This window comes from Triticum dicoccoides, chromosome 7B (genome assembly GCF_002162155.2).
Source record: "Triticum dicoccoides isolate Atlit2015 ecotype Zavitan chromosome 7B, WEW_v2.0, whole genome shotgun sequence".
Lineage (NCBI taxonomy): Eukaryota > Viridiplantae > Streptophyta > Magnoliopsida > Poales > Poaceae > Triticum > Triticum dicoccoides.
In genome coordinates this window covers 20,852,166-20,862,090 of record NC_041393.1, presented here as the reverse complement: position 1 = coordinate 20,862,090, position 9,925 = coordinate 20,852,166, and the positions used below count along the sequence as shown (strand labels likewise).

The 9,925-nt window shown below is 45.5% G+C and overlaps 1 protein-coding gene across 2 annotated transcripts in view; it reads left to right on the top strand.

Annotated features, from left to right (window-relative positions):
* Positions 1-1,250: 1,250 nt before the first annotated feature.
* LOC119340409 (ABC transporter C family member 10-like) overlaps positions 1,251-9,925 on the top strand; it is a 10,870-nt gene continuing 2,195 nt past the window's right edge. Inside the window, exons 1-10 of one of the 2 annotated variants that reach the window (XM_037612319.1) lie at positions 1,251-1,524; positions 2,888-2,954; positions 3,042-4,429; positions 4,655-4,975; positions 5,051-5,137; positions 5,263-5,862; positions 5,970-6,134; positions 6,644-6,938; positions 7,207-7,421; positions 7,518-7,823. In XM_037612319.1, the coding sequence (XP_037468216.1) occupies positions 2,939-2,954; positions 3,042-4,429; positions 4,655-4,975; positions 5,051-5,137; positions 5,263-5,862; positions 5,970-6,134; positions 6,644-6,938; positions 7,207-7,421; positions 7,518-7,823 (3,393 nt within the window). In that variant the 5' untranslated portion in view covers positions 1,251-1,524; positions 2,888-2,938. Of the gene's footprint in view, positions 1,525-2,489; positions 2,955-3,041; positions 4,430-4,654; positions 4,976-5,050; positions 5,138-5,262; positions 5,863-5,969; positions 6,135-6,643; positions 6,939-7,206; positions 7,422-7,517; positions 7,824-9,925 lie in introns of those variants that run through there. The other variant, XM_037612320.1, reaches the window with a different exon arrangement.

The window sequence follows — 9,925 nt, the reverse complement described above, 5'->3', positions numbered from 1 at the left end:
TTCAGCATGTTATTCGTTACATACAAGATTTTGAAAGCACATTGATGTCGAAAGAATCTTCGAAATTGGTGGAGAGGCTATTCTCATTGAAGGCTAAACAAATATCATGATGGAGATATGTAAATAAACTTGTGAAACAACTATATAGTACTTCCTTCGGTCGAAATTAGTTAACGCTTAAAAGTATGTATTATTAACTAATTCCGGATGAAGGGAGTATGATCTAAATGGTTGGTTGGCCTAGGGGCCCACATAAGTAGAGAGGTTGCACCCACCATCCTCTTGAACCGCGAAATAGAGGTCGCGTCTAGATAGATATCTATCCCTTAGAATCTGAAAAATTGACGGTTCGATCCTAGCTGGTGACATAAAGAAGAAGTTTCAAATTAGGATCAGATCAGTTTGCACAATGTTACTTTGTTGATGGTAAAACAAAATTGTTCTTCGGTCTCAATGAAGACTATGCTTACTTTCTTTTCTCTCACCAATCTGTGTTATATCATGTACATGCATTATGTTCCTCGAATCGAGAATTTCTTTGTCGACAATCTTTGGTTTAGGGTACTTCATCGAGTTTCTTCTTTTAGTGGTTGTCTTCGTCTAAGGTGGCTTTAGCGATTTAAGTATTGTGGTTGTATTGCAATATGTATCAATAGCTGAAAACCTAGGGTTGGGGTCCTATTCCAACTCGAAGATAATCGGGTCTATAGTAATAACCGCTTTGTGAACAACATCGAATGATATTGCAAGGGTAGCTGCAATAGAACAATTATGCCTTAAGCCCAAAGCTCTTCCCCTCATGATAACATTTTCACTCCTTTCTTCTGAACTAAACCTAGACCTCCACTCCCACTCTCATATGTAAGCGGAGATAGAGGCTCGCTTAATTTATAGTCTACTAAAGGATGGAACCTTTCGTTTCATTTCCTTAAGGTATGACGTCCATGAGCCTACCCTCGGTCGGCGTCTGCAGGGTGGCGGCCACAGCGACGCGTCGGCGTCTCATTCTGATGGCGACAATGATCATTCTCTGTTGCAGGGTCTTTGGTGTAATTTTTATTATGTTTAGGATGCTTGTATTTCTTACGATCTCTAGGTCTTTTTTCCCATTAATTACTGTAGTCCTTCATACTAGCAGCATCAGGCTGACTAGTGGGAGCCACTTGGCTGAATCAGACCGACCAGATTACACACACCATTCATCTTGACGCCACCGGCCTCCCTTTTCCCCCATTCCGTCGCCGCCGCCGGCTCCGACCCATCTCCCCCTCTCCGCCGCGGCGCCATGCTGCGGCTCCGAAGCTGCATCCTGGCCTGTCTCCTCTCATCTCCCACCGCCATACCACCCTCCTCCGGCTCCTCTTCGGCGACGACTACCTCGTCCGAACCTGCGGCCTCGCCCGAGCCCAGGCACTCAAGGCCTGGCCCCGGCTTCTCCACCGCCGATGTCGCCCCCCTCGTCGCCAAGTTCGTCCGCACCAGCACTAGCTGGTTCTGTTTTGACCCACATTAATGTGGAACGAGGTGATTCTGTTTCTGGGTAGAAAATGTGGCATGTGAGCTGATTCCGTTTGCACAGTAGTATATTCAATATTCATATGTAAGCCACTGCCCGTGGTGTATATTAATCGGTTGATAGCTTTATATTAGTCGCTTGCAGAAGATTTGACTATCAAGCTTAGATCTCAGCGTACCACAGGATATATTAGAAAACTTGTACACATGCACATCATATCAGCAGGCTGGCTCAAAGTAGCAAGTAACTGCTTTCCATGATGAGGGGGCCATGGAATACACTATTGTAGTTATAAAAGAGTTTGCGGCCCCCGAGCCCTGCGGCTTAGCTTGTACAGAGGAGGAGGAGGAGGGCGCTACTGCTCACCAGCCTCGCCTAGAGAGGTCAACGCTGGCACCATTGCTTCTTCATAGTTTCCTAGCCGAACAAAGCAGTTCTTGTAGTTTCTTGTAGCCAAACATATCCTGATTTGGGTTTCCTTGATTTCTATGTGGCAATGTGATCTTTGTGTTCCGAGCACGCGTTCAAATTGCCGTGTGTCCTTCTGGATAATTTCGTGGGTTTTGGACTCTGAGGTTGCTCCAGTACCCAGTAATTGTAGTATATGTTCCTTCATTAAGAAAGAGTATCTGTTCCTTGTGAGATTTGGGTATCTGTTCCGCTCTGCAGTGCCGCTCTGTGTGATCTTTGTCTGCTCCTTCATTAAGAAAGTGTAGCATTAATGTGGAATGGGGTGATTCCGTTTCTATGCAGTGGAACAGGAGTAGATAATGTGGCATGTGAGGTGATTCCGTTTGCATCTATTAATACCACCGGAATGGGTTGCAGAAGATTTGATTCTCAAGCTGCGATCTCAGCATATCGCAGGAGATTACAAAACTTGCGCGCACGCACATAGCACGTCCGCACGTTGTCATCGCCGTCCTCGTAGTAGTAATAAAAGAGCTTGCAGCGTCGAGCCCTGCAGCTTAGCTTGGGGCGAGGAGGAGGACACTACATACTCACCAGCCTAGAGAGGTCAACACTGGCATCATTGCTTCATTTGTGGCACCATACAAAACAGTTCTTGTAGTTTCTTGTAGCCAAACAAAACCGTGCAGTTTTCTTCTTCAGCTTTGGGTTTTCTTTATTTTTATGCGGCAATGTGATCTTTGCGTTCCGAGCGAGCGTTCAAATTTCTGTGTGTCACTCTAGATAATTTCATGGGATTTGGACTCTGAGGTTGCTTCAGTACCAGTATTTGTAGGATCTGTCCTTTGTCTGCTCCTTAATAAAGAAAGAGTATCTGTTCTTTGCCTTCTCCTTCATAAAAAAAGAGCATCTCTTCTCTGTCTTAAGTCCTAAATGGTCCCCTGTTCATGATTGGTGCAGGGTTGCAACAGGAGCTTATCCACCTGGGAGCAACACATATTGCGCTCATAGATGGGTTCCCTCACAAGTAAATTCTCTCCTCAACTTCCTCAACTTAAATAGCAAGCTAGTTCATCGCTACTGCTGCCTTTGCTAATAAAGCTGGTTTTTTCAGGCGGTGAGCTAGCTGACTCTGAGAGTCAGGTGACTCCCTTCTGTAAAGCTGGGTTTTTCAGCAAGATATCATTTTGGTGGTTGAATCCTCTATTGAAGATGGGCTACAAGAAACCTCTTGAGGACGAAGACATGCCACTTCTAGGCGCCACAGATCGAGCACACAACCAGTACTCGATGTTCATGGAGAAACTGAATGGCAAGAAGCAGTCGCCATCACACGGCACACCATTATTCTTCTGGACTATTGTTTCCTGTCACAGGCATGCCATCTTGGTGTCAGGTTTCTTTGCTTTGCTCAAGGTTCTAACGGTAACTGCTGGCCCAATAATTCTCAAGGCATTCATCAATGTATCACTTGGGAAAGGGACCTTTAAACACGAAGGCTATGTGCTCGCTGCGTTACTGTTCGTCTGCAAATGCTGTGAATCGTTGTCACAGAGACAGTGGTATTTCCGCACTAGGAGATTAGGACTGCAGGTGAGGTCACTCCTGTCAGCTGCTATTTATAAGAAACAACAGAAGCTATCAAATGCAGCAAAAATGAAGCACTCTTCTGGAAATATTATGAACTATGTGATCGTCGATGCGTATCGGATTGGGGAATCCCCATACTGGTTCCATCAAACATGGACGACAAGTGTTCAGCTTTGCATTTCTCTGGCAATTCTATACAATGCGGTTGGTGCTGCAATGATTTCATCTTTGGTTGTCATCATTCTGACCGTATTGTCCAACGTTCCATTGGCCAGACTGCAACACAAATCTAAGAGTAAACTTATGGAAGCACAAGATGTGAGATTGAAAGCCATGTCTGAGTCATTAGTTCATATGAAGGTCTTGAAACTTTATGCATGGGAATCTCACTTCAAGAAGGTCATCGAGGGGTTGAGAAAGGTTGAGTACAAGTGGTTGTCAGCATTCCAGCTTAGGAGGGCATACAACATTTTCATGTTCTGGTCTTCACCTGTTCTGGTTTCGGCAGCGACCTTTCTGACATGCTATCTTCTGGAAATCCCTCTTGATGCTAGCAGTGTCTTCACCTTTATGGCAACTCTACATCTTGTGCAAGACCCAATAAGGTTAGTACCAGAAGTTATTGCAGCCGTGATACAGGCTAAGGTTGCGTTCATTCGAATATCAAAGTTCCTTGATGCACCTGAGCTAAACGGGCAAGTTAGGAAGAAATATTATGTTGGCATTGATTACCCTATAGCGATGAATTCATGTAGCTTCTCGTGGGAGGAGAGCACATCAAAACAAACTCTAAAGAATATAAATCTGATAGTCAAAGGTGGAGAAAAGATTGCGATTTGTGGAGAGGTAGGATCAGGAAAGTCGACACTTTTGGCTGCTGTACTCGGAGAGGTCCCCAAAATTGAAGGCATGGTATGATTTTTTACCAACTTCATATGTATATGTTAATGAAATATATGCCATATTTGGAATTTAGACATGATTAAAAGACAAATATCCTTTGACAAGCATCATGATAGATTCGAAATTTATGAAAATTATGCTTGACTATATTTGCCAACGTGAAGTATCTTAATCAATTCATTTTTTTCATAAAAGCCTTATATCAAATTCATGATCTTTGCATAAACTTTCCAGATCCAAGTCTGCGGGAAAATAGCTTATGTTTCTCAGAATGCATGGATCCAATCAGGAACTGTGCAAGAAAATATTCTCTTTGGATCACCGATGGACGGGGAAAGATACCACAACACAATCGCAAGGTGCTCGTTGGTCAAGGACCTTGAAATGTTGCCATATGGAGATTGTACCCAAATTGGGGAGAGAGGCATAAATCTTAGTGGTGGTCAGAAGCAGCGCGTTCAGCTTGCTCGTGCACTATACCAAAATGCAGACATCTATCTTCTTGATGACCCTTTCAGTGCTGTTGATGCCCATACTGCCACAAGTCTCTTCAATGTAAGGATCATATCAGCAGATGCAGATTGTATTTCTATTTGATTATGAACTGTTTGATAAAGCTCTTTGTAACAGGAATATGTCATGAGTGCTCTATCAGACAAGACCGTACTTTTGGTGACGCACCAAGTGGATTTTTTACCTGTATTTGACTCCATTTTGGTACCTCTCTCCACTTCGAAGAAGTCACCATATGCTAATATACGTGCCTCTATGATCTATATTTATCTGTAATTATCTTTATTTATTTGTTGATGTCATCTAAATCTACTGATGATTCTTGGCAGTTAATGTCAGATGGAGAGGTTATTCGGTCTGCACCTTATCAAGATCTATTGGCAGATTGTGAAGAATTTAAAGACCTTGTAAATGCCCATAAAGATACTACTGGTGTTTCGGATCTTAATAACAATATACCCACTCGAAGACCTGAGGAAGTATCAATAAAGGAGACACATGATATTCATCGAAGTAGATATACAGAGTCTGTGAAGCTATCACCGGCAGATCAACTGATCAAGAAAGAGGAAAGAGAAACAGGGGATGCAGGTGTTAAGCCTTATATGCTTTACCTGCGCCAGAACAAAGGCCTCCTGTATTTCTCTTTGTGTATGATTTCCTACACAATGTTTGTAGCTGGGCAAATATTACAGAATTGGTGGATGGCTGCTAATGTCCAAAATCCTCATGTTAGTACACTGAAATTAATTTCTGTGTACATTATTATGGGAGTTTGCACAATGTTCTTCTTGCTATCAAGATCTTTTGTAGTTGTTGTTCTTGGGATCCAGACATCAAGATCCTTATTTTCCCAGCTGCTCAATTCATTGTTCCGTGCACCAATGTCATTTTTTGATTCTACTCCTCTTGGAAGGGTTCTTAGCCGGGTAAGAATTATTAATAGAATGGTAAATACAATATATTTCAGTTACGTGTTACACCCAAGGATTTTTCTCACGATAGATTAACTCGTTCCCTTTTTCTTCTACTGCAGGTCTCTTTAGATTTGAGTATCGTTGACCTTGATGTTCCATTTTCCTTTGCGTTTAGTCTTGGTGCGAGCTTAAGTGCATTTAGCAATCTAGGGGTATTGGTTGTTATCACATGGCAAGTTCTGTTTGTATCCGTGCCAGTGATAGTTTTGGCAATTTGGTTGCAGGTAATTGGTATGACTTTGTTTCTTTGTGGCTAAGGGCAACTCCAACGTGGATCACCTAATGCTAGGACACGGACGGTCTGGACAATTTTAGCCATCCAACGCTAGTCACCAAATGTCCGTGGGCTGGTCTGGGCATCCATAAATCGTTCTCAATCTGGGGGAGCTTTGTGGGAGTCCGGACGTCCGTCTGACCCACTATTAGTTGGTCCCCATCTCCCCACAGCCCATGTCCACTCATCTCTTTTTCGTCTCGGTCCGCCTGGCCCAGTTGTAGCCCACTGTCCAGATTTGACGACTATGGTTGGATGGATGGGCTGTTTGCGGACACGTCCGGATGTGACCATGGACAGTTGATGATGTATGTTAGGTGATCCGCGTTGGAGTTTCCCTAAGCCTCATGTCTATGGTTATTCGATTTCAATTGTTGATGTTCTGTGCTGCTATTTTTGTCCTACAGTTTTGCATCAAGTGTTCTCATTCACCGAAACCTGTTATGTTTGGTCATGCAGAGGTACTATCTTGCCTCCGCCAAGGAATTGATGCGGATCAATGGTACTACCAAGTCTGATCTAGCAAATCACTTAGGTGAATCGATTTCAGGGGCTATAACAATAAGAGCCTTTGAGGAAGAAGATCGTTTCTTTGCTAAAAATTTGGATCTTGTTGACAAGAATGCCAGTCCATATTTCTATAATTTTGCAGCAACTGAATGGTTGATTCAACGTCTGGAGATAATGACCGCTGGAGTTCTTTCTTTTTCTGCCTTCGTCATGGCCCTCCTTCCTCAAGGAACCTTTAGCCCTGGTAAGCAATTGTATGAACACCATGGTGCTTCAGATATTTGGACAAAGTTGAGTAGTCAGCGTTGCTTGCATCTGATTTGCAAAAAGTATTAGATCTTAGGTGCATTCACATGTAAATGTTGCTACCTGTTCAGTGACTTCTGATTGAATTCTAATGCTCATGTGCAGAAATTAACTAAATAAAGTATTTGATACTTTACAGATGTACAGTTTCTGAATATTAGTATTACAAATAGTAAAATTAATTCCTTGTTTTCATACCTGCACAGGTTTTGTGGGAATGGCATTGTCCTATGGTCTTTCCCTAAACTTTGCGTTTGTTGTCTCTATTGAAATGCAATGCAAACTTGCGAATCAAATAATCTCCGTGGAACGGGTGAACCAGTACATGGACATACGAAGTGAAGCAGCAGAAGTTGTTGAAGAAAATCGACCGTTATCAGATTGGCCCCAAAATGGCAATGTGGATATTAGGGATTTGCAGGTATCAGATATAAATATTTGCACGTGCACCTTGCAAGGTAAAAAAAATCCTATTAACACTTCTAACAGATGTATGCAATTGATTTTCATCTGACAGATCAGGTATAGGAAAGATGCTCCCCTTGTACTACATGGAATCACTTGCAGGTTTGAAGGTGGAGATAAGATTGGTATAGTTGGTCGAACGGGAAGTGGCAAGACAACGTTAATTGGTGCATTGTTTCGTCTTGTTGAACCCGCCGAAGGGCAAATAATTATAGACTCTGTGGACATCAGCACGATAGGCTTGCATGACCTGCGTTCACATTTGGGTATCATTCCACAAGATCCAACACTTTTTCAGGGTACAGTAAGATACAATCTAGATCCTCTTGGGCAATTCTCAGATCAACAAATATGGGAGGTAATGTACGCATCTATGTTGCTTTTTCTCATCTTACCCAATGATCAGATAAGATAATGATGAAAAGGTATCACACTGAAAGAACCTGATGTATGTTTATTGTTTAATCATGAGTCAGTCCTTGCAGTACTGTTGCAGTTCAGTTCAGTCCAGTTACTTGGATATATACCTTAGATTTCATAGAGTCAAATTGGGGCGAAAAGTGAATTAGAGGAATCTCAAAAGACAAGTTGCCTTTCTCATAAAAAAGCTAGATTGCCTAAGAGGAACTAGATAAATTTTCGTTGATCAAAGTAATAAGTGTTGAAGTATATGTGGATTACCGAAAAAGGCTTTCGCCCCGCTTTATATTATAAAGCAACTGCCCAAGCCAACAATCCACAAAGGTTCAAACACACACACACACACACCAAGTTCACACAAACAGCCACGCCACGCGTGACGAGATATCCGCTGTCAAAGGCATCCTGGACGTGTTCGGCATGGCATCGGGGCTACGGGTGAACTACTCCAAGAGCTCGGTCACGGTTATACACGGCGATGATTCTGTTGCGGAGCTGGTTGAACTGCTTGGATGCCCCGTCGCGCCCCTGCCGGTCACCTACCTGGGCATCCCGCTCACCACCCGCTGCCCCTCCGCGGCTCAGCTGCAACCCCTCGTCGACGCGGTGGCCGGCCGGCTTCCCTCGTGGAAGGCGTGGCTGATGAACAAGGCTGGACGGCTTGCGCTTGTCAAGTTGGTGCTCAACGCGATACCGATTCACCAGCTGCTCGCGCTCGCGCCTCCAAAGAAAACCTTGAAGCAACTTGAGAAGATCCAGCGCGGGTTTCTTTGGGCCGGCCGCGAGGATGCCCATGGTGGGCACTGCCACGTGAACTGGCGTCGAGTCTGCCGACCACTTGAGTATGGCGGGCTGGGCGTCCGGGACCTGGGGCGCACCGGGCTCTCGCTCCGGTTGCGCTGGCTATGGCTTGCGCGCACGGACATGGACCGAGCATGGCAGGGGCTGGACCTGCAATTTACCTCGGAGGAGCGCGCGCTTTTCTACGCCTCCACGACCATGGCCCTCGGGGATGGAAGGACCACACTCTTCTGGGAAGATCGCTGGCTTGGCGGCCAGGGCGTCCGCGAGCTCGCGCCCATGCTCTATGCATGCATCCCCAAGCAGCACCGGAAGGCGAGAACGGTGGCGGAGGCCCTCACCAACAATCGCTGGGCACGGGACATTCAAGGCCTGATCGGACTCCCTGAGATCGGCCAGTACCTGAAGCTTTGGCACTTGGCGCAGCACGTCGAGCTGTCCAACGAGCCGGACAAGCTGCTTTGGAGCTGGACCACCAATGGCACATACACGGCCAAGTCATGCTACCGGGCAACCTTCCAGGGAGCGATGGGCTGCCACTCCTGGAAGCTCATTTGGAGGACCTGGGCACCGCCTAGAGTGAAGTTCTTCCACTGGCTGGCTTGCCAAGATCGTTGCTGGACAGCCGAACGGCTCGCGCGCCGCGGCCTGCAGCACCACCCTCGGTGCTTGCTGTGTGACCAGGAACCGGAGACGATCAGGCACCTGATGCTCACCTGTCCATTTACCAGGCAGACATGGCATGAGGTCTTATCCTGGCTGCGTTTGCCGGCACCGACGCCCGAGCACGACGATTCGCTTATGGACTGGTGGCTGCGCGCGAAGGAGTTCACGCCACCCACTCAACGCAAGGCGCTGAAATCCGTGGCGCTCTTGGTGCCGTGGATGACCTGGAAGCATAGGAACGCGTGTGTTTTTGACCATGTTAGCCCCTCGCTCAATGAGCTTGTTGACTCGATCAAGGACGAGGCCAGATGTTGGGCAAAGGCCGGAGCTCAAGGGCTCAGGGTCGTTTTGCCATCATCGTGGGATGTCCACTGAGCCCCTGACGGCTATGTAAAACCTGCCTCCTAGGAGGATGTAAATTCCCTCTCTTTCCAATGTAATGAAACGCAAAAGCCATTTGCGTTTTCTCGAAAAAAGTTCACACAAACACAGGGTCCAGAAGAGTTAATGCTGAGGACACAGCTCAACAAGCCCTAGAACAGAAATAAACGACAACATCTAGTCGGGCTCCCG